We start from the raw sequence: 25,075 nt of genomic DNA, 5'->3' as shown, positions 1-25,075 counted from the left end.
ATTTTTGTAGCCACAACAAACAATTTTAAAAACAAGCCACATTTTGAAAAAAAAAATTGTCCTGGTCACTGTGCATTAGGCCCCAGGATATAGTCAATACATATTGAGCAGACTATTCCATATCAGGTGTTGTTTCTCTTTCTTTCTTCTTTCTTTTTCTCTTTCTTTCTCTTTCTTCCTTCCTTCCTTCCTTCCTTCCTTCCTTCCTTCCTTCCTTCCTTCTTTCTTTCTTTCTTTCTCTTTCTTTCTCTTTCTTTTCTTTTCTTTTCTTTTCTTGTCTGTCTTTTTTTTTATGTACGCAGCAAAGTTTATTGAGTGATAGTACAAAGCTCCCAAAGAGAGAGGGGACCCGAGATGGGTTGCCCCAGGTGTTGTTTCTAACCACTAAGGAGGGGGAAATCATGGCAGGAGAAGCATTTCTACATGAATATGCTCACGCATAGCCCATAGGGTAGGGAAGACACTTTCAGACAGCTGAATTAATCATATGCTTCCTGGAGCCCCAGGTCCAAAAATCCTGTTAATGGAACAGAAGTCTCCACTACAAACTCACTATCTATGAGCTCTGCGGCCAATTGCACAAAGTTATACCAAGCTAAGTAGATGTCAGGTTCCATACGTCCTCATTTTTATGAAAATCTTTTTGGTCAGATATAATTCCCCATGTGCCATTTGTTGTATTTAGCACATTTGATGGTAAATATTCCTATTCTTTAGGCAGAATAGGAATGGTTATTCAAAATGATTATAATTGTTTAACTTCAGACATCTTTGTTGTGTCACAAAAATTCTTTAATAAAGAAAAACTAAAATGCCAGAAAATACAATGTTCTTTATCACAGTCATTTGTTTTACAGAAATGCAAATGTATTTCTTTCATATCTATGAATAATCCACCAGTCTTTACTCACAGAAAGCTGAATATTGCAAACAAGGGATAACTGTATTTTCTTTTCTTTTCTAAGATTTTCTTTATTTGACAGAGACAGCGAGAGAGGGAACACTTAAGCAGGGGGAGCGGGAGAGGGAGAAGCAGGCTTCCCTTCAAGCAAGGAGCCCGATGCGGGGCTCGATCCCAGGATCCTGGGATCATGACCTGAGCCGAAGGCAGACGCTTAACGGCTGAGCCACCCAGGTGCCCCGTGATAACTGTATTTTCGTATAATATTATTATTCTTTAAGATTTTATTCATATATTTGACAGAGAGAGACACAGCGAGAGAGGGAACACAAGCAGGGGGATTGGGAGAGGGAGAAGCAGGCTTCCCACGGAGCAGGGAGCCCAATGTGGGGCTTGATCCCAGGACCCTAGGATCATGACCTGAACCGAAGGCAGACGCTTAATGACTGAGCCACCCAGGCGCCCCTTGTATGATATTATTTTAAAGTTACTTTATAAATTGCTATAATTTAGTATGTTTTCCTGGTACTTCAAGAAACAAAGAACTTACCTTTAAATTTGTTTACAAGTTATACATTTAAGACATGCCTAAATAAATAAATAAAATATGTCAAATTTTATTTCCTCAATAGGGGAAGAATATTAGAATTCAAGTTGAGTAATATTTAGCCTACAAGTCAGAAAATGTTTTCTTTTTAAAAAAAAGTTTAATTTATTCATCATTTTATGAGAAGATATCAAGTAACTAAAATGTCTAACATGTACAAAATACTTCACGTTGGTGATATACCATCTGAAAAGATTATGGTAAAAGCAAACATTGAATTGATGTCAAACATTTTCAGACCAAACTATTGTTTTCTTAAAAGAACACTTTATTAAAATTTATAATGCTTTTAGAAAGTGTTAAGGCAAAAATGCTCATTGTGAAAAATTTGACACATACTAATAAATATAATAAAAGGAAATAAAAACCACAGGAATTTTACTACCCATAAAAATAATTCAACAAATATTTTGGTGTTTTATTTTATAATTCTTAAGCATAGATGTCCTTAAAAAATTGTAGTCAAGCTACATTTATTGTTTTGTGTATTTGTAAAAGATCTTTAGCCTTTGAAAGTGTGATTATTATAAGTTACATAGTTTAACATTGCATAGTAGTACCAAAATGCATTTTACGGTGCTTTTGTTGGATTGGATTTGTGTCCAGTTTTTCACTTTTATAAATTTGCCTTCAAGAACATCATTAAGCATACATTTTTGTATGTAACTATGATTAAATGTTTAGCATAAATTTCTACAAGAGGAATTCCTGGGCCAAATAAAAAAACATTTATTTTTCCTACAAATACATTTCCAAAATTGTACTTATTTTTATAACTTTAAAAAATAATATATTCATATTGTAAAGCTTACAAGTCTCACAAAGGTAAATACTAACCAGTGTGATATGTATCCTTCCAAATTTTTTTCTAAACTAGTGCAAAGTTCCCCTTATCCTAGCCAATACCTAGATATGGACCTTTTTATATTTTTCCAGTTTGATAAATGAAATACATCTTCTTTTAATTATAATGTATTATTATTAATGCTTTTGTTATTTGTATTTCTTCTATGAATAATTGCCTGTCATATCCCGGGCCCATATTCTAGTGAGTAATCTTTTTCCAATTGATTTAAAGGAGATTTTCATATGGACTTCGTCACTTTATGTGTTACAAGTATTTTCTCCAGGTCTGTTTATTGTCTTTTAAAATTTATTCAATGCAGAACTTTTGAATTTTTATGTCATCTGATTTGTTAATCTTTTTTATAGCTCTGGTTTTATCATGCTGAGAAAGGCTTTACTTACTTCCCAAATCATGAAAATTGTCTTCTTTATGGAAACAGCCTTTTGAAAAAAAGATCTATTTGGAAATGTGTGTGGTATGAAATAGGAATCTAAATTTGCTTTTGTTTTTCCAACCCAATAGCTTATTATCTCAAAGCATTTATTGAAGAGTCCATCCTTTCCTCAGCAATTTAAATTGGAGCCTTTATTATATACACAATTTGCATATTTACACAGGCCGTTTCTGGACTTTCTTCTGTTGCACTGATCTATTTGTCTCTTTCTTTTCCAGAACTTAAACTTTAAATTATTGCAGTATTATAGTACATATTTATATCTTTCAGGGCAAAGCCTCCCAAATACTCTTTTCAAAATTTCCTTGCTTTTCTTATGGATTTACTCTCCCAGATAAACTTTAGAATCAACCTGACCAGTAACAACAAAAAGGGGGATTTTAATTAGAATTACCCCACATTAAAGATTACTTGGAGAAATTAAACATCCTTATGATATTGAGCCTTTCCATCCAGGTACATGGTATCACTCTTCATTTATTAGGTTTATATATACATTTTTAATTTTAAGAATTTTTTGAGTGAGCGCCTGGGTGGCTCAGTCAGTTAAGTGTCCAACTCTTGGTTACAGCTCAGGTCATGATCTCGGGGTCTTGAATCAAGTCCTGCATTGGGTTCTACACTCAGCGCAGAGTCTGTTTGAGATTCTCTCTCCCTCTCCCTCTGCCCCCCAACTCATGCTCTCTTTATAAATAAATAAATAAATAAATAAATAAATAAATAAATAAATAAATAAACATAATTTTAAAGAATTTTTTGAAAGTCTTCTTTCTGAATTTTACAGACATAAAAGGGCACAAATAATGTACAGCTTGGCTGATTTTCATGGAGCAAGCATATTGCTGAAAACACCACCTAGAGGAAGACCTAGAACATTGCCTGAAACTCAGAAACTTCCCTCCTGTGCCCTCCGAGGCTCAAGCAACCACTTTGTTATTTCACCATAGAGTCATTTTCTTTGTTTTTGAATTACATAAGTGGACCATTTCAACTCACTCTGTTGTGTCTGGCCCCTTGTTTAATATTGTGTTTGTGGGCTTCATCCATATTTTTCATGTTAGTTGATTCCAGTAGTCCATTCCTTGCCGTTATTGTATAATATATTGTATAAATATTTTACAATTTCATTTGCATTCTATTGTTTATGAACATATGAATATTTCCAGCTCGGAGCTTTCTATTATTTTTTTTAAGATTTTATTTATTTATTTGACAGAGAGACACAGAAAGGGAACACAAGCAGGGGGAGTGGGAGAGGGAGAAGCAGGCTTCCCGCCGAGCAGGGAGCCCGATGTGGGGCTTGATCCCAGGACTTCTGGGATCATGACCTGAGCCGAAGGCAGACGCTTAACGACTGAGCCACCCAGGCGCCTGGGGCTTTCATTATTAATTGTACTTTTATGAACACTCATCTTACATGCCTTTCAGTAAACATGTACACATTTCTGTTGGGTATATACTCAGGTGTAGGATTGCTGGATCATAGAGTATTTGTGTGTTCAACTTTAGTAGATACTACCAATTAGTTTCCAAAGTGGGTGTGCAAATTGACATTTCTACCAGCTGAGTAGGAGTGTTCCTATGGTTCCACATCCTCACCAATGCTTGATATTTGCAGATTTTGTTTTTTATTTTAGACATTTTGGTAGATGGACTTTAATTTATGTTTCCCGAGAAATTACTGTTTTTTATTTTATACAGTGCCCATTCATGTTTGCCCATTTTTAATTGGTCTAGGTGCCTTCTAATTGGTTTGTTAGATATATGCACTTCAGATATCTTCTTTCACTAAGTGGCTTTCCTTTGCACCCTCTAAATGGGGCATTTTAATAAATGTCTTTTTAACTTCAAAGAAATTCAATTTATCAATCTTTTATTTTTGAGATGATAATATTGATGTTCAATTAAAAATATGCAGCTACCACAAGGGCATAAAGATGGTCTCCTATATATTTCTCTAGAACCTTTATTGTACCATTCACATTTAGGTCATGATCCATTTGGAATTGGTTTTTTTGTTTGTGGTGTGAGGTAAGCATTCAATTTACACATATTATGTTAAGGATTTTTGTGTCTGTTTATGAGCTGTGTTGGCTTGTAATTTTCTTTTTTTGTATTGTTCTTGTCATATTTTTTAATAGAAAAGTTATGGTGCCCTAAAAAAGAAAATGGGTATTATTCTCTCTTTCTCTATTCACTAGCAAGAGTTTTTAGGTTTGGCATTATTTGTTCCTTACATGTTAAAAGAATTTGCTAGTGAAATCCATCTCAACCTGAAGGGTTTTTTTTTTATATATGTATTTTAAATTACAGATTCAGTTTCTTTAATGGATGTAAGACTATTTAAATTTTATATTTCTTATTCAGTTTTAGTAAGTTGTGGCTTTCCTATATATTTGTCCATTTTATCCAAATTTTCAAATTTATTGGCATCAAGTTGTTCTTAATATCTTTTTACTATCTGTAGGATCTGTAGTGATAACCCCTGTTTCATTCTTTGTGTTGCAATTTGTGCCTTTCTTTCATTTTTCTTACCAGTTTATTAATTTTTTTAGTCTTTTCAAATCCATCTTTTTGGCATTACTTCTTTTTTAATTATAAATTTCCTATTGCATTGATTTCTGTTATGTGTACTATTTCCTTCTTTCTACTCTTTTGAGTATATATGTTGTTCTTTTTATCATTTCCTGGTACAGTTGATATTCAACCTTTCTTTCCTCATCTCTGCATTCAGTGCTATAATTTTCTCTATAGATACTGCAATAAGTGCCTTCCACAACTTTGACATATATATTATTATTTGGTTTGAAATATTTTCTTTTTTTTTAAGATTTTATTTATTTGAGAGAGAAAGAGAGAGCATGAGCAGGGTGGAGGGGTAGAGGGAGAGGGAGAAGCAGACTCCCCGCTGAACAGGGAGCCTGATGCAGGACTTGATCCCAGGATCCTGAGATCATGATCTGAGCTGAAGGTTCAGATACTTAAACCACTGAGCCACCAAGGCACCCCTGAAATATTTTCTAATTCCCATTGTTTTTTTCCCCCTTCATCAGGGGTTTATTTAGAAACATATTATTGCTTAGTGGTTAAAAGTTATCTTCTTGTAACTGATTTATATTTTAATTCTGCTGATACTCTAATCCTTAAATAATCCTATTTAATCCTTTGGAATGTTGAAGTTTGCTTTATGTCCTAGCATTTCTATTTTGGTAAAAGGACCATGTATCTTTGAAAAGAATGTGTCTTCTGCAGTTGTTAGATATGTTGTTCTTTGTGTATCAATTAAGTACAGTTTGATATTTGCATTGTTTCAGTCTTCTATATCTGTACTATTTTCTGTGTGTACTTGTTCTGTCAGTTATAGAAAAGGATGTATTAAAGTCTTAGTTGTAGATTTGCTTATTTCTTTTTAGAATTCTCAACTTTTGCTCTTTATATTTTGAGACTGTGATTAGATAGAAATTTAGGATTGTTATATCTTTCTGTTGAATTTTAAAACATTACTCTTTATTTATAGTAATACATCTTGCCTTAAAGTCAGTTTTGTCTGATATATAGCTATACCAGCATTCTTTTCTTTACTGTTTACATAGTGTACCTTCTTTTCATCCTTTTACTTTCAACTTTTCTACCCTATTGATTCCTATGTGTAAGGAGCACATAGCTGAGTTTTGTTTCTTTATCCAAACTGACATCACTTATCTTTTTTAAAAAATTTATTTATTTGAGACAGAGAGAGAGAGATAGCATGAGCGGGGCGGGCGGGGGGGGGGGGCGGGCGGGGCAGAGGGAGATAATCTCAAGCAGACTCCCCACTGAGCATGGAGCCCAACGTGGAGCTCAGTCTCATGACCCCGAGATCATGACCTGAGCTGAAACCAAGAGTTGGACACTCAACCACCTGAGCCACCCAGGCACCCTGACATCACCTATCTTTTAATTGGAATATTGATCCTGGAATAACTGATACATTTAGGTTTAAGTCTATAATCCTACATTTTTTGCTTTGTCCCATCTATTCTTTGTGCCTTGTTTTTGATTAAACAAGTCTTTTTTATTCCATTTCCTCCTCTATCAACTTATACATTCTTTCAATATTCTTGTAGTGGTTACCATGGAGATTAAAATATGCATTCTTGCACTGTTAAAGTCTACTTTAAATTAGTGTTTTCATCATTTTCTGGATAATGCAAGGACCTTTCAACACTAGCTCCAGTTACCCTCTTTGTGCTATAGTAATGAATATTAATTCTACATGCATTTAAAGCCCCACAAGACAGCTGTATTGTTATAAACAGCTGTGTTCATTTAGATTCACCTAAATATTCAATCTTTCTGGTGTTCTTTATTTTTTGTTATATCAATGTGTTTCCATCCTGGATCATTTCCTTTGCCTGAAAAACTCACTTTATTATCACTGAATACTTGACTGCTGATAATAAATACATTTGTTATTTTGTACGACTTACCCTGTATTTCACCTTTATTTTTGAATGATGCTTTGCTTAGTATGAATTCCACACTTGTAGCAATTTTCTTTCAGCACATTAAAGATAATCTGTCTTCTGGCTTCCATCACATCAGTTGAAAAATCAATCAATCTGTTGTTGCTCCTTTGAAAGTAATTTGTACTTTTCCTCCAGTTTCTTTTAAGATTTTCTCCTTGTCTTTTATCTACTCAACTTATAACACTCTGCACTGGGCCATCCTCCACTCTCTCACTCCACTCAAACTCTGACATCCCATGCTGGGAAGCTTTCCTACATGGAAGCCCTCATCACATTTCTTGAGCTGTGATACCTGGCACCAGACCACTCCCATGCAGGGAAGCCTTATTCACTCCAGTAAGACTCTGACTTTTCACATAGGGCTTCTTCCCATATCTCCAGGCAATCACACCACATAATCTGGCTACCCCTGCATGGGATATTTGGGTTTTTCTTCTCTCTGAGTTCAGGCTCTGTTGCCTCCCACTGAAACTTATTTCTTGCCCCAGTCAGTTTTCTATACCCCTTACTGGGCAGGCTTCTTGCTTCACTCTAAGCCCCCACAGCCCCTTCAACACACACATACTCCAGGAAAATGGATGTCTATTTTGCTCTGCCCCACCAACAGCTTTGTAACTGAAAAGTTCAGGAAGAAAAGGGAAAAAGAAGAGGAAGAGAAGAGAAAGAAGGGAGAGAATTCTATAATTTCCATTTTGTTAATAGATTCTAACGTTCTAGTAAAATTCTCTATCCTTTCCTTATTTCCTTGAACATATTAAAATTATTTTAAAGTCCATGTCTGACAACTCCAGTAATCTGGATAATCATGTTGTCTGATTTTTCCCCTGTTTTTCATTCATTTGGTCTTATTTTATAGTATAACTTGTTATTGAATTCTGGCCATTGTGTATGAAAATTTATTGAAGTTGTTATCCTTCCTCCAGAGAGGATTTAAATTTCTGCCAGCTAGCAAATAAGGTAGGCAGATCACCTTAATCCAGTTGAGACTGTTCTACATATCTTCCTTGACTTACACTGGGATTATATCTTGATAAACCCTCATAAGTTAAAATGTTTTAGGTAGAAAATGCATTTAATATGCCTAACCTACTGAACATAGCCTAGCCTAACTGACATGTGCTCAGAATACTGATGTTAGCCTACAGTTGGGCAAAATCATCTAACACAAAGCCTATTTTATAGTAGAGTGTTGAATATCTCACATAATATATTGAATAGTGCACTGAAAGTGAGAAACAGAATGGTCATGTGGGTACACAATGGTTGTGAGTCTATCGGTTGTTTACCCTTGTGATCACGAGTTTGACCGGGAGTTGTGGCTGTCTGCCACTGCCCAGCATCACAAGAGAGCATCCTACCACATATCACTTAACCCAGGAAAAGATCAAAATTCAAATTTTGAAGTACAGTTTTTACTGAATGCCTATCACTTTCACATCATTGTACAGTTGAAAAATCATCAAGTTGAACCATCTTAAGTTGAACCCTCGTAAGTCAGGGACCATCTGTATTTCCAGTTTTTCTTATTCTTAAAGTTAAGCCTTTCCTGGGTCTCAGATGAAAGCCTGTATTGTTACCAAGTCTTCTCCTCAGAAGGCTCTGTTACTATTCTTGACTCCTCAGTGCCATGCAGTTTCCTTTTAGTGATTTTTCTGCTTGGTTTCTCTGCATCTTGCCTCTGCATGTTTAGCCTAGGAATCAGCAATTCCTGGAAGGAAAATTGCATGCAGAATGTTGGTGCACTTTTCCGTGGTTCCCTTCCTCCAGGACATCCAACTCTCAAGTACTGGCTGCTTATTAGCCTTGTACTTAAATATATGTATACTTGTTTCCCTGAGATTGCTGTAGACTTCAGGCTGCTTGTTTCTGTTTGGGCTCTATGACCTGCACTGCAACTCTTCAGATGATTGAAGAGGAAAACATGGTGATCAGTGCAGGACTCACTTCTGTGTGTTTCCCATCTCTCCAGGATTTTTGCTCCTTGAGTTCCAGTTAATTTTGTTTTCCAGTGCATTTTGTCTAGCCTTATTCTCAGCAGGAAAGATAGTATAATACCAGCTACTCCATTATAGCCCTAAATGGAAGTCCTCCTGCCATCATTTTTAAGTTTTCATTTCTTTTATTAACTTGTTCTTGGATGCTATGTCTTTCATGATTGAAAATATCTTTATTTTGCCCTAGTGCTTGAATAATACCGTAAGTAGGTAATAGAATTCTTCATTTTATAGTCTTTTCCCTTTACAACTCTGAGAAGACAGAGTCATTATTTTCTAGCATGTGGTCTCACAGATGAGAAATCTGATTCTTGTTACTATGTTAAAGACTTTTTCCCTCTTACCAGATAAAGATTATAGAATTTTCTTTTTGTTTATAGACCTTGGAAATTTCACCAAGATATGTTTATATATATCTTATATAAGAAGATATGTCTTCTTCAGTATGTATTTTGACAGTTCATAAACCTTAACACTCTAAAGATTAAAATCTCTTTGATTAGTGGAACTTTTCTTATATTATTTCTTTCACTATTTATTTTATTCTCTCCTCTCAGAATTTTTTCTTTTGAATTCTTATAAGCTAGATTTTAAATTTCCTGCCTCAGTCTTCTACGCCTCTTAACTTCACCCTCATAATTTAAAAACTGTTATGACTTTGCTTGCCTGCATTCCAGGAAAATTCCTTCCATATCACTAATTCGTCTTTTAGCCATGTTCATTCTAATACCCAGCTCTTCTTTTAAGTATTATGTTTTTTCAATCATTTTAAATTTCCTGGGTCTTTCTTGTTCTCCTATTTTTCCTTTTCCAATGAAAGCTGTTCTTGTTTTAAGGATGAATTATGCTCTCAAGTCTATGTAAAGATATATCTGTGATCTTTTGAATTTTTTCCCATTGGATTAATTTTATGGGAGAGTGGGAATATGGAATTAGTTGCTCTGCTTGTGTAACTTGGTAACTTTCATGCTATTGGTTTTCCCCAGGTGCCAAGGGATGCTTGTTTGTGTGCTCACATTTTTTTTTAAAGATTTATTTATTTATTTGAAAGGGAGAGAGGGCAGGGGGAGGGGCAGAAGGAGAGGGAGAGAGAGTCTCAAGCAGAGACTCAGAGTCTCAAGTTGAGTGCGGAGCCCAACATGGGACTTGATCTCACAACCCTGAGCTCATGACCTCAGCCAAAACCAAGAGTCCAACGCTTAACCGACTGAGCCACCAAGATGCGCCCATGAGCTCACATTTTAAAATGGAAGTCTAGATTTATCATTACTGCTAGCTTACAGGGATTTCCTTAGATATTATTAAAGGCTCTTGTTTGATATATCTGGACACAGTTCACTCTTGAAGGTAATAGTTGAGCACAGTGTTTTGCAAGTGGACTTTAGCCAGCTGTAATGAGTGGACAAAGAAGTCCCCACAAATAGGTTTCTCTTCAGGGTGTGTAAGCTGAAAACAAGCTGGGAAGCAGGGAACTCTCAAGTGTAGACTCAGGGGGAGTGTTACCTGACAGAGGGCATGTATTCAGCCATTTTTTGCTTTTTGTTTTTCCTTCCCTTTGTCCACTGGGGCTGCCTAGATATTCCTGAAGCAATGCCCCTTTTCTCTCTGACTCTGAGGGTGGCTTTTCACAGCGATTTCCCTCACTTTCCACACTGTGCTTGCTAACACCTATGCTGTAAATGATGTAGGTGGTAACCACGCATAGCAGGGTAATTGTTCAGATCTGGCCGTCCTTAAAGGAAGTGCATGACCCCACAGTCCACCCCTGCTCCCATGGCCAGCTCTTCTGAACTTTGAGCTTGAAGTTTGCCTGTTCTCTAACGGAAAAAAAAATGCAAATCCTTCTTTAGAGTAGTCCCCTCTTTCTCCTGTATTCAGTTGTAAGTCCTCCCTTTTGTTTATTTCTCCATCAATAGAGTCTCCTAAAAATTTCCTTGGCACCATAGCTCTACAACTTCTACTCAGAATTTTTAAAAAGCAATGTATTGGGTAAATTTATTTAATCTTTAAATACAATTATGAAAGAACCATATGTGTCATTTAATCATTTTCACACAATTTCTTTCCCATTATGTAAGCATTTGAGCGTACTTTACGTTTCTCTGTGTACTAGGATTTTGTGTTACATTTTCAGTGTACGGTCTCTGTCCTATGTTAAAAATGAAATTATTTAAGGCCATGGGATTGTTTCATGTAATAATTAAACTTAAACATCCTGTCTTACAGTGTGACTTTGCTATACTGAAATGATGGGGACTGCGCTGTGTTGCAAATAAATCTTTTGTTGTGGTTGTTTAAAAGCAAACAAACAGTGGAGCTGTAGTGGTTGTGTAAAATCAGACATAGTTCTCCTCACTGAAGATTAATACAAGTAAATGTTGGGGGCCGGGGTATACTTTTCATAAGTGGCTAATATCTAAATTGTATTCCATCCTGAAACTTTATCCATGTAGTACATGATTCCTTTGCTGTGGTGGCCAGAGCATCGAGTCAGTGGGACCCGAGTCCAAACCCTAGCTCTAGCACTTGCTAACTCCATGACTTGGGACAGCCCAGTGCCTGGCACAGAGAGGGCACCTTGGTAAATATTGGATGAGTGGTGTATGAAGTTACTAAATGTATGAGGTTCAGTTTCCTTATCTGTAAAATAAGTATAACAACACAGTTGCTTAGCAATTACAGTAACTCTTGGCATATAGTAAGCATTCAGTTAACACTAGATGTAATGATAATAAATTTTGTACTAGAATCCTTTTATTGATATCAAGCAAGTACCAGAAACAATGTGAGTTATCTCAGTTTATGAGGGTGGTGAGAGGAATATACTCACATGACATGGTCACTTCTGCTAGTCTTTCTAGCATTGTTTATTTCTCTTTTGCTATAGGCATTTATTAAAGCAGATTGTGTGTTTAACAGTTCAACAGCAAACTTAAAGGGTAAAGACACAGTCTTAAGGAGCAATACAAACCAACTGGAGATCTTCTGGACACAATTCCATCACAGTTCTAAGGAATAATAAAGCAAAAGTGAGATACATACTGGAGAGAATAAGGGAGTTCGGTTCATATGGGGAAGGTTGTGTAGAAGTGAGTTTGGAATTGGAATTGGAGGTGAGAAGAAAAGACACTGGGGAGACCATGTGGAGATTTCTCAGGCTACAGTGGGGGAAGGTTGGTATGGTGTCTTGGGCTGGGGACAGCAGGTGCTGGTGGTTGGGAGTTCCTCAGTAGGGGCGGTGGAAGGTGGGGTGACTTAGGCAAAGTGGAACCAATTTGCAGATCACCTTGGTAATTGCACCAACTTTCCATTTTGCTATTTCTCAACCTCTTAATGCCTTTTTTGAACATAGAAACATTCCAGAGACGATCAGAACCATTAGATAAACTAGAGGTTGGCATTGTTTTCATTTTAAGGTGGTCCACCTTGTTGGGTTTTCTTTTTTTTTTTTTTTAAGATTTTATTTATCTATTTGACAGAGAGAGACACAGCGAGAGAGGGAACACAAGCATGGGGAGTGGGAGAGGGAGAAGCAGCCTTCTGCCAAGCAGGGAGCGCGCTGTGGGGCTCAATCCCAGGACCCTGGGACCATGACCTGAGCCTAAGGCAGACACTTAACGACTGAGCCACCCAGGTGCCCTGGGCTTTTTTTTTTCTTTCCAAAGACAACAATTTAAACAGTTTAAGTTTGGTTTTAGTAGATCACAGAGTATAAGAGAGGCCTAATGGTTATGGATTTGATTATCTCTTCGGTATCCAACAATTAAAGGGAAGACCAGTTTTCATCTGATTTAGCCTGGCAATTGCAATTTAAAATCTGGGTCTCCTCTGACGTCATGTGAGCCCCTCTGGCATGTTCTCCCTTCTTTCTCGTAAAATTAGTCTCACTTTGCCTTCCATTCTGATTCTAAGCTAGCTGATAGGTTGGGGAGTCAGGGTTTAAATATCTCTTTGTTCGTTTGTGAAAAGAATCAAAGAAATATGCCAACACCATTTAATACAAGGCTGTCCAGGATGACACATTAGACACTACATTACAGAGAAATAACAGCTCTGCATACACTAAGGGTAAAGAGAAAGAATGTGTAACTTGTCTTCCCTTATTTCCTTCTATTTTTGTTGTTGTTATTGTTCATTTAAATGCCTTTTATTCCCAGTGAAAATTTTAGACAGAACATTCTTTGTTTTTCTGCATTCATTTTTTTTCCTTCAGTTATTGGAATGCCTGCATTAGTGCATCAGTTGATATATATAGCAAAAATACTAGGATCAAATGCAAGGTTACTGCATTGATTCCATGCTAGAAATATTGTTCCCTACTTTATTGATTCTAATATACATACACTTGATAGACATTTCATTTTTTAAAGTGTTATCTCTTAGGTGATTTCTGTTATTTAACATGATCCCAAGATATAATTCTCTAAAGAAGGGAATGGCAAATTATTTTAATGCTTTTATTGTTTTTGTTTCTAGCCTATTCTACTAAGCTCAACAAATTTCCTGTATTTAATATTAATGATGACTTGAATGATCTGTGTACCAGTGCAGTAAGCCCAAACACTACCAAAGCCACACGATATGCTCTGAATGTGTGGCGATATTGGTGCGTGACCAACGGGCTCAAAGATCACACGGACATCACCAAGGTAAGAAACTCTTTTTTTTTTTTAAGATTTTATTTATTTATTTATTAAGATTTTATTTATTTATTTATTTATTTATTTATTTATTTATTTATTTGACAGAGAGAGAGAGTACAAGCAGGTGGAGTAGCAGGTAGAGGGAGAAGGAGAAGCAGACTCTCTGCTGAGCAAGGAGCCCAGTGCGGGGCTCAATCCCAGAACTCTGGGATCATGACCTGAGCCAAAGGCAAACGCTTAAACAACTGAGCCACCCAGGCACCCCAAGAAACTCAAGCTTACTTCTTCTCTTAGCCACTTTCACAGCTTCAAAGTGCTGGGTATTGTGTTAAGCATTGTGGGGAACACAGAACAGTTGCTTTTTGCTTGTGAAAACTTTGAAAGAACATGAAATCAAAAGAAAAATATACATAGTACAAAGCAGAATTTAATAAGTGTCTTATGGATGTACAGATCAGAAATGCCAAAAAATTCAGATGGATAAATTAATTTCAGATTGGTGAAACTAGTGAAGGAATTGATATTTAAGCGGTATTTTGGAGGAGAGTTAGAATTTCAGTAGAATTCGCTGAAGACGAGAGTCTTCTAGGCTGAGTGACATGAGGAAGAATAAGATTTGGAGGGATAGACTCACTTGCCTGCAGCAAAGATTTCAGATAGGGAATAGTGGACTATAAAACCGGATTTTGATAAACCCTTAAACGCCAAACTAAAATCTTGTGAATATTGGGAAGCCGTTGAAGTTTTGTTTTATTTTTGTTTGTAAGGAGAGACTTTATCTGAAGGATTATTGCAGTGTGGCAGCAGGGAAGGGACTGTCAAAATAGGGAGAATGCTCTGACTATAAGATCTAAAGGGTTAAGCAAAAGGGAAACCACTGAAGTGTCTTTAACAGGGAGGAATATAGTGAAAGATATTTGGAAAAATTAATTGGAAATGATGAGCAAAAATTTATTTAGTATCCTTGGCCATCAGTTTCTCCAGTTGCAAAACAAGCTCTTAAAATCTCTTCCAATTTGAAATGTTCAAGGTTGGTGAATGGAAGGAAATATTTTTGGACATGTAGAGACAGAATAAAAAGGCATATTTTGATTTGGATACACTGAGTCTAAAGCAGACACATGTCCAGATGGACATGTCCAATAAACAGTTGGGAATGTGGGATTCAAAACATGGGAGAAAAAGGGGCACATGGCTGGCTCAGTCGGTAGAGTATGCAACTCTTGATCTTGGGGTCATGAGTTCAAGCCCCACGTTGGGCCTAGAGCTTACTTAAAAAAAATAAAAATATAAATAAGCAAGCGAACATGGGAGAAATGCTAAAGCTGGAAGCATAGAATTAAAAGTCTTGCACATAGAGGTCATAACGGAAGCCCAAGGCAGGTGACATCTCCAAGTTTGGGTTATGTGTTTAGGGCACCAACAATAGATGAAATAAGAAATCCAGGTTTCTACTTCTGACAGCATGGTGCTCTAGATACTGTGAGGGGCCTTTCTGTTCTATCTGCAAAAAGGAAGGAAAACATCCACAGTGCGTGTATGCTTGCGCACACACACAAGACAACTGGACCTGGAGCAGTGAGCAGTAGCACATATGAAGGGCGAGGTTCTCCCTGAGGGCATATATTGATAACATTATTAAGAAAGGGAAGAGACAGATGCACGGAAGAACCCTTGATTTAGGAGAGGATGCTGAGGGGCACCTGGGTGGCTCAGTTGGTTAAGCAACTCAGAGTCCCGAGATCGAGCCCCACATCAGGCTCTTTGAAGAGAAACACCCAAAATATAGGGGATTGGGTTTTTTTGCAGATTAAAATCAACTAAATATGTGCTCATTAAAAAAAAACAACAACAGAAACCACCAGCCACTCAAGGAAATAGATCGCCATGAATGAGTTTGCACAGAGAGAACAAACAATAGATTTAGACACCAAGGACTTTAGATAGTATATTATAGACTAATATGTGTGAAATATTTATAGAAATGAAAAGAATTATACATTGAGCAAGCAACAACATAGTAACCAAAATAATCCAGCAGATTTGAAAATAAAGAATTTCCACTTGTGGCCATAGGGAGAAAAAGGTCCAAAATTACCCTTCTGCTGTAACAGCTGGAAAACTGAGCACAATATGTGCAACAACTGTTTTCAGATAGAACAGACAGCATAGGACTTGATCCCTTAGAGAAAGGTAACAAATGAGAGTACTGAGAAAGGTCTTGCATCAGATGTGGAGAATAGTTAGCTCTAGACTAAGCTCTGCTCTAATCCCACCCACCAAAATTTAAATGCTAGACCTAGGTGCATGAGAAGGTGCTAACATCACTAATCATCAGGGAGATGCAAATCAAAACTACAATGAGATGCCACCTCCCACCTGTCAGAATGGTTAGTGTCAAAAAGACAAGCAATAACAGGTGTTAGTAAGGAATGTGGAGAAAAGGGAACCTGGTGCACTGTTGGTGGGAATGTAAATTAGTGCAGCCACTGTGGGAAACAGAATAGAGGTTCCTCAGAAAGTTAAAATTAGAACTACCAAATGATCCAGCAATTCCACTTCTGGATATTTATGTGAAGGAAATGGAAACACTAACTTGAAAAGATTTATGCACCCCCATGTTCATTGCACCCTTATTTACAGTAGCCAAGACATGGAAGCAACCTAAGTGTCTACTGATGGATGAATGGATAAAGATTTTCTTTTTAATTTTATTTATTTGACATAGAGATAGAGAGAGAGGGAACACAAGCAGGGGGAGTAGGAGAGGGAGAAGCAGGCTTCCAGCTGAGCAGGGAGCCCGATACGGAGTTCAATCCCAGGACGCTGGGGTCATGACCTGAGCTGAAGGCAGATGCTTAACCGTCTGAGCCACCCAGGTGCCCCTGATGGATGAATGGATAAAGAAAATGTGGTTCATATATACACAATGGAAAATTACTCAGCCATAAAAAAAGAAGGAAATCTTGCTATTTGCAACAACATGCATGGACCTTGAGGGCATTATGCTAAGGGAAATAAGTCAGAGATAGACAAATACCATATGACCTAACTTATATGTGGAATATAAAAACAAAACAAAATCAACAACAAAAAACTAAACTGAATTCATAGAAAAAGAGAAAAGATAAAAAAAAAGATAAAAAAAATAATAAAGAAAAAGAGAAAAGATAAGTGGTTGCTAGAGGTGTAGGGTGGGAGGGGGAAGGAAAGTAAAATGGGGGAAGGTGGTCAAAAAATTCAAAGTTCCAGTTATAAAATAAATAGGTCCTGGCAATTTGATGTACAGCTTGATGACCATAGTTAATAATACTGCATTATATATTTGAAGTTGCTAAGAGAGTAGATCTTAAAAGTTCTCATCACAAGAAAAAGAATTTAACTATATCTGATGATGGATGTTAGCTAGACTATGATAATCATTTTGCAGTACATACAAATATTGTATCATTGTGTTGTACATCTGAAACTAATGTAGTGTTATATGCCAATTACATCTCAATTCTTCTAAGTAAAAAAAAAAAGGCAAGACCCAGAAGGATTGAATGATTTTCAAGTAACTTAACTGTGTCCCAGAACAAAGCATAACAATATTTATAGGAACATAAAAATATCCAGAACCAAAGAAAAAAAATTCACAATGGCAACTAAACAAAAATTATCAGACATATAAAGAAGCAAGAATATATCCCTTAAAGAATGAATCAGTCAGTCGCTTCTCGGCCTTTTGACTAAGATCAAGTGAAGAATGAATCAATCAAAACCACCCCAGGGGCGCCTGGGTGACTCAGTCAGTTAAGCGACTGCCTTCGGCTCAGGTCATAATCCCAGGATCCCGGGATCGAGCCCCGCATCGGGCTCCCTTCTCAGCAGAAAGCCTGCTTCTCCCTTTCCCTCTGCCTGCCCCTCTGCCTACCTGTGCTCTCTGTCTCTCTGTCAAATAAATAAATAAATTATATCTTAAAAAAAAAAAAAGCCCAGATCTAACAAAGATTTTAGAATTAGCAGACAAGATATTAAACAGTTATTATAAAGAAGATAAACAAATGGCCAATGAGCACATGAAAAGACACTCAACTTCATTAGACCTCAGGGGAATGCAAATCAAAACTACATGAGATTCCACTTCATATCCAACAGGAAGACTACAATAGTAATAATTTAAAAAAAAAGGTAATAACAAGTGTTGATGAGAATGTAGAGAAACTGCAACTTGTACACTTCTGATGGAGCTGCTTTGGAAACAGTCTGGCATTTCCCCTCGAGTTAAACATAGAGTTACTCTTGCACCCAGCAATTCCACTCCATGCATATACTCAGAAAACTAAAAACATGTATCTGTACAAAAAGTCATACATAAATATATGTTGTAGCTTTATTCACAATAGACAAAACAACCCAAATGCCCATGAGCAGAAGAATAGATAAAATGTCGCGTATCCATACAATGGAATATTATCTGGCAATGAAGAGAAATGAAGTACTGATAGAAGTTTATATGAATGAACCTAGAAAACATTATATTAAGCGAAATAAGTCAGAAATAAAAGAACAAATATGTATCATTCCATTTATGTAAGATATCTAGAATAGGCAGGGTCATAATGACAGAAGGTATGAGAGAGGTTACCAGGGGCTTGGAGGAGAAGGAAATGTGGAGCTATTGTTGAATGAGTACAGTTTCTGTTTGGGATGATGAGAAAGTTCTGGAAATGAATAGTGGTGGGAATTGTACAATGTTATAAATGTACTTAAAGCCACTGAATTGTATACTTACGGATGATTGAGATGGTAAATGTTGTATATATTTTACCACAATTAAAAAAAAACAAATAAATCAGTAAAAGTGTAACTATTTCACCTTTATTAATAATAATTTTAAAATTCACCTGTTCTCACAGACCCCTATCAGCATTTCTTCATCCCCACTAACCTTAATCTTTTCTAGGCCCAAGAGTCTTGTCTCTCAGACTTTGTAGTTGTCTGTTACCGAGAACCTTTACGTTCCCATGCAGGAATCCCTGAAAAGAACCTAATTTCTCCACACTCTCCAAGGTTTAAATGAGTTCTGCATCCCAGGTGGATAAAATGTCCCATCTGTCCCATAGAGTGTGCCTTATCACTGCACTAGGATTTCTTAGTTTCCCCTGTGTTAGCTAGAGGAATCATAGATAAGAAAGAAGATAGATTTCAGTCTTTTGTAATCTATTCACCTGGGCGGCTCAAATTAAACATTTTTAATAATAAATCCTTAAGAAAGAGGTCAGTATCTTAGAGAATTAGCCAATATTTAGTAAAAAGTAAGAATTGTGATATCAAAGCCCATATTCTTCAATCTCATTTTCTTGGTCTAGATGCAGGATATTTTTAATCTAGTTGTGTCTTTAAAGATAGATAAAGGGGCACCTGGCTCTCTCAGTTGGTAGAGCATGTGACTCTTGATCTCGTGAGTTCAAGTCCCATGCCAGGCATGGAGCTGACTTTAAACAAAATAAAGATAGATATAGCTGGCAACAGACAAGGTGAGTAACAGCTCCTGATCTGGTTTGGTAGCTGGTGAGCCTCAAATTTAGTTGTTTGTTCAAGGGAGAAAGGAAAGAGTCAAATCAGACTTCAAAATATCATCTAAATAAGCAGGGTGCACACTGGCAGCCCCACTCTGTTATCTACTGTGTGAGTTCTACATAGTATTTTTCCTCGAGATTATTTTCATAAGTGTGGTCTGATCCTCACTGACCCATCTCCCTCGGGTTTGCTGCCTCGCTGACTTAGACACACTGCTGGAAAACAGAGCATCCTGAAGTTCCACACCTATCTTTCTAAATAAAGTAAAATCTGATTAACTGCTAAAAATGAAGTCATTTTTGTTGTCAGCAAAGGTGACTTCAAGACTCATTCATTTCATTCTTTTAGAAGAGTACTTGCAGTTCATAAGCATTTCTCCACTTTCTTCATCCCCCTCTATAAGATTATCCACAAAGGGGTTTGAGGCATTCCCCAAAAGTAATTCTTGGTTTTACTTGTCTTTGAACTCTTTCAAGTGTGAGGGATTACTGTGTAGTCCTGAAACTTTAAATTTGCCGCACAAGTCAGCTATTTCTTATTCTGTTCTTTTGGGAGTCATCCTACCCTATGACCAAGCTCTTACTTATTTTTGGTCATTTTTACCTCAGGGAAGCCAAGTTTATAATCCATGGTGAATTTTGACATGGTAAATCCATACAGAGTTGTTAATGAAGAAAAATAGTTTCTCACAATATCTTTATAACAAATCAACAAATTGAAGACCTTGGTAACCTGGGCAAATAACCACCAACGAAAACTCAGTGAAAACTAAGAAGGCAGCCAAAGTGGGCCAGAACGAATGGTTTCTTGTGTGCAAACAACATAAATTTTGTGACTTGACATTTCTCCCGGAATTGCTGTTGCTGTGGTTTTACTTTGAAACCTGTGGTATTCTATGTAAATCAAGAAAAATATTCTGCATCTTACGTCAGCTCGGTTCTCCTGACTGCAAGGTTAATTCGTTGACTTAACCCACATGTATCAGTTCATTGTGGATCACTGATGTCCTGCAGGCCTTCTGCTAGGTGTGAAGACCCACCTGGTCACGTAGAAGACGTAGTTTTTGCCTTCAGGGAGCTCTCAGTCCATGTTGAGAGACAGACATATATAAAAGAGGCTGTGCAATATGAAGAGGGCCATAATAAAAATTTAAATTAGGTGTTGTGGGATCCTAGGTGAGAGAGGAAGTTTGCTTAGGGAAGCCGGAAAAGCCTTTATTGTAGACAGCAGAATTTGAGCTAGAGCTGAAATAATGAACAGAGATTTTGCAAATAGAGAAGGTTTAGAGAAAAAAGCATTCTGGTCATAGCATGCATAAAGTCTTAGAAGCCTAAGAGGATCTGGTGGTTCCTGTGAATGGCACAGAGTTCAATGAGGCTGGAAAATAAAGTACAAAGAGAACAGCAGATTAGGCTACGGAAAGAGTATGTGTGTACCAGTTAACTATTGCTGCAGAGCAAACTGCCCAAACGCTTAGGGGCTGAAAGCAACATTCATTTTATTTGCTCTTGATTCTATGGGTTGTTCTCACCTGGGAGAACCTATAAGACCAAAGCAGATAAAAGCAGCATCTCTGAAGCCTTAGTTTGGAATTCACACATTGTTACTTCTGCCACCTTCTTTGGTGAAGATAAGTCATGGCCAGCCCAGATTCCAAGGGTGGGAAAATAGATCCCATCTTTTGATGGGAGGAGTAGCAAAATCACTTTGCAGAGGTGTGTGGGAACAGGGAGGGGAGGAGATGTTGTGGCTGTCTTTGCAAACAATATACCGGAGGGTGAAAGCAAACTGTAAAGTCTTGCTTACAAGGTGAACAGTTTGAAATTGATCCTAAGGGCAACAGGAAGCTATCAGAGGTTGTTGTTGTTTTAAAGATTTATTTATTATTTTAAGGAGAGAGAGAGAGTGGGGGGGAGCAGAGGGAGAGGGAGGGAGAGAGAATCCTCAAGCAGACTCCCTGCTGAGTGAGGAGCCAGACGTGGGGCTCAATCCCAGGACCCTGAGATCATGACCTGAGCTGAAATCAAGAGTCGGCCACTTAACTGACTGAGCCATCCAGATGCCCCTCAGAGGTTGGTTTTTTTGTTGTTGTTGTGTTTTGTTTTGTTTTTAAGTACCACGGTAATAAGGTTTTCTGCTTAACATCCCTTATTAAGGAACCCTTCCTCTCCTACAATCCCCATGGTTACTGAAGAAGCCATCATGTTAGTACAGTGCCTACCTTTTGATCAATTGTTTAGATCAGGAATGAACTAACCAGAATCCTTTCTTTAGATTTTTTTTCTACTATAGATACTGTAGATGAGAATTGAACATTGCCAGTAGCTGACTGAGGCTGTAAGATGCAGATCTTAGGGAGTGCTAGGGAGTTATGTTTTAAGCTATATAAAGAAAGCCACTCTGCACAGAGAGGCAGAGATGAGAGGCAGAGTCCTGATGGTCTTGGAGTCCACTAAATCTGACATCCCTCTTTGCCTAGGCTTCTTCAAATGTGGCTTAGCTCTCGGACCAAATGAATCCCAACTAATACAAAGAGAGGTTAACACCTGCAAGTAGGGAGTTGGAAGTGACAACATAAAAATCTGAAACCAGTTGAGTTTGAGGGTCATGGTTATTTTGACTGGTTTTTACTGGTATATAAGAAAGCTGTTGCTTTTCATATTTTGTATGTAGCTACCCTACTGATGGCTTTTCAGTTGAATCTCTTGGAATTTCCTAGACCAACAATCAGATTATCAGAAAACAATTATATTTTATCTTTTTCCTTTAGTATATACGCATATACATATGCACGTATGTGTGTATGTGTGTAATTTTTTTTTCTTGTTTTGCCTGGTTTGCTAGAACCTCCAAAATAGTGTTTTATATATAGTATCAGATACTCGGCAAGTTCATCCTGTTCCTGACTTTATAAAAAAAAATTCTAATGTCTCCATCTTAGGTGTAATTTTTATCGTTCTTGTCTGTAAAATACTCTTCACCGTAGTAAGAGGATTTTTTCTTCCAATCTAAATTTAATTTGAATTTTAAAAAATTTGAAATAGATATCAAACTTCCAAGTAATTTTTCAGTAATTAGCAAGTTCGTATTACTTTCTCTATAAGTAAGTCAGTTATATTAACATATTTATTAAGATTGAATCATCCTTACACTCTGCAACAATCCCTACTTGTCTTGATGTAGTACTGGTTTCCTGTAGCTCTGAATTTGATTTGATAATATAGGCAGTCCGTGTTTTTTGTGGTACCGTGTTAATTGCTACTCTGGATTTCAGAGTTGTGTATCAGAGGCTTGTCCTCATTTTCCAAGGTTATGACATGCACCGCTCTTACTTAACATAGCACTGTGCAAAACGAAAACTGCCTGTTTATGTTTATATTCATATACTTTTTTTTGGTATATCTGTTAGATTTGAATTGGAGAAAAATGAAGACCCTTTCTCTTTCCTATGCTCCAAAACTGTTTAAATACAAAAGCTAGGGGCGCCTGGGCGGCTCAGATGGTTAAGCGTCTGCCTTCTGCTCAGGTCATGATCCCAGGGTCCTGGGATCGAGTTCCGCATCGGGCTCCCTGCTCCTTGGGAGCCTGCTTCTCCCTCTGCCTCTCTCTGTCTCTGTCTCTCATGAATAAAAAAAAATAAATAAATACAAAAGCTAAATAGACTCCATAAAGCCATCTCCTTAGGAGTGATATACATCTCTGACAATAATTTCACTCTATTTTAGGGCACTTCAGATCTTTTACTTCTTTTTTTTTTAAGATTTTATTTATTTATTTTTGAGAGACAGAGAGCACAAGCACGAGCAGGGGGAGGGGCAGAGGGAGAAGCAGACCCCCCCCTCCGCCAGCTGAGCTCTGAGGAGCCCAAAGCGGGGCTCGATCGCAGGACCCTGGGATCATGACCTGAGCCAAAGGCAGATGCTTAACCAACTGAGCCACCCAGGCGCCCTCTTTTACTTCTTATTGAACCAGCTTTGGTAACTGAAAATTGTTCAGGTCACCTAGATTTTCAAATTAATATGTATAAAGTATATAATGTTCTTTCATATTTTTGATTCATTTTCTAGAGTTACTGTCTCATTCCTGATATTGTTTAAATGTATATTTCCGGGCACCTGGGTGGCTCAGTTGGTTAAGCAACTGCTTTCAGCTCAGGTCTGATCCTGGAGTCCCGGGATTGAGTCCCACATCGGGCTCCCTGCTCGGCAGGGAGTCTGCTTCTCCCTCTGACCCTCTTCCCTCTCGTGCTCTCTGTGTCTCATTCTCTCTCTCTCAAATAAATAAATAAAATCTTTAAAAAATAAAATAAATGTATATTTCCTTTCCTCTTCTTTCTCTCTCTCTCTTTGGTCAGCCCTTCTGGAAGTTTGTCAACTTTATAGGTCTTTTCAAAGATTACATATTTTCATTTTTAAATTCAAATTTATATCTCTTCTAGTTTATTATGTTTTATTTTTATTGATTCACTTTATTATTTTTTAATTTGGTTTACTTTCTCTAGCTTTTTGAGCTGAATAATCAGTTTGCTTATTTTCCATACAACTTTCTAAAAAAGTCATTCAAGACTGATGTTAATGAGAGTGTATTTAGCATATCTCATGCATTTTGATATGGAATGTTTTCAGTTTGGTTTGTTTTTAATCTCTAAGTCAGTTTTTATTTTCTGTTTGACCCAAGGGCAGTTAGAAGAATGAATGTTACCTGTCCAGTTTGTACTTTTAAAAAGTTTTCTGTTGAGACTTTCTTTTGTCCTAGAATGTGTACTTGGCCTGAAAGGACTATGAGCAAAGTCTGGTTTTCTCTTTCTAGCTCCCTCTTGAAAATAAAGCCTGGGTGGCTCAGTCAGTTAAGCATCTGCCTTTGGTTCAGGTCATGATCTCAGGGTCCTGGGATGGAGCCCGAATTGGGCTCCCTGCTCAGTGGAGAATCTGCTTCTCCCTCTGTCCCCACCCCCCGCCCCTGTGTGAGCACAACTACTCTCTCTCAAATAAAATAAATATATATTTTTTAAAAGTTAAAGAAAAGAAAGCTCTCTCAGTGCCGAGGCTTTCTTTTCCCACCATATCCAAGTGAGGAGCTCTCTCTGTCAGTGCAGTCATTAAGCTTTTCATATTTTTTGAAAAAGATATTGCAACCCTATGGTTCATTAAACCAGTGATATTTCAGGGCCTATTCAGATACATTCAAGTGAAGAATTAAGGTCATGAACTTGCTCTGCAACCCAGACATACCCATTGTCTTTCCCTAACGGTGCCGTGTTTAGTGCCCGCAGGACTCCATAGTATGTGCAGATTTTGAGGAAATTAATGCTGGGAGGATTCAGAGTTTGTAAATTTCATTCACAAATTCTTTAGAGAGAATGGTTGGATTTTACTGAAGGAGAGAGAAGGAAATGATTTGCTAGAAAAGAGAAGAAAGGCTTTCCAGAGAGGAATAGAATAGTGAAAGTTACAAAGGCCAATAATCATAATTAGTGTATACATGTATATGTGTGCGTACATGTATGTGTGTTCTCCACTATTTACAAACCATTTCATATCCCCTACTTTATTTAAG

The 25,075-nt window shown here is 37.2% G+C and overlaps 1 protein-coding gene across 2 annotated transcripts in view; it reads left to right on the top strand.

Moving 5' to 3' along the window:
- The window catches only part of KIAA1958 (KIAA1958 ortholog), a 155,823-nt gene that overhangs the window by 121,972 nt on the left and 8,776 nt on the right, over window positions 1-25,075 (top strand). For both annotated transcript variants that reach the window (XM_027615376.1, XM_027615377.1), the window contains one exon: window positions 13,788-13,960. In XM_027615376.1, the coding sequence (XP_027471177.1) occupies window positions 13,788-13,960 (173 nt within the window). The remainder of the gene's footprint in view (window positions 1-13,787; window positions 13,961-25,075) is intronic.

The sequence above is a fragment of the Zalophus californianus genome, chromosome 13 (assembly GCF_009762305.2).
Source record: "Zalophus californianus isolate mZalCal1 chromosome 13, mZalCal1.pri.v2, whole genome shotgun sequence".
Classification (NCBI taxonomy): Eukaryota; Metazoa; Chordata; class Mammalia; order Carnivora; family Otariidae; genus Zalophus; species Zalophus californianus.
Note: the sequence above shows the minus strand (reverse complement) of the source record. Positions and strands in the feature narration are given on the sequence as shown.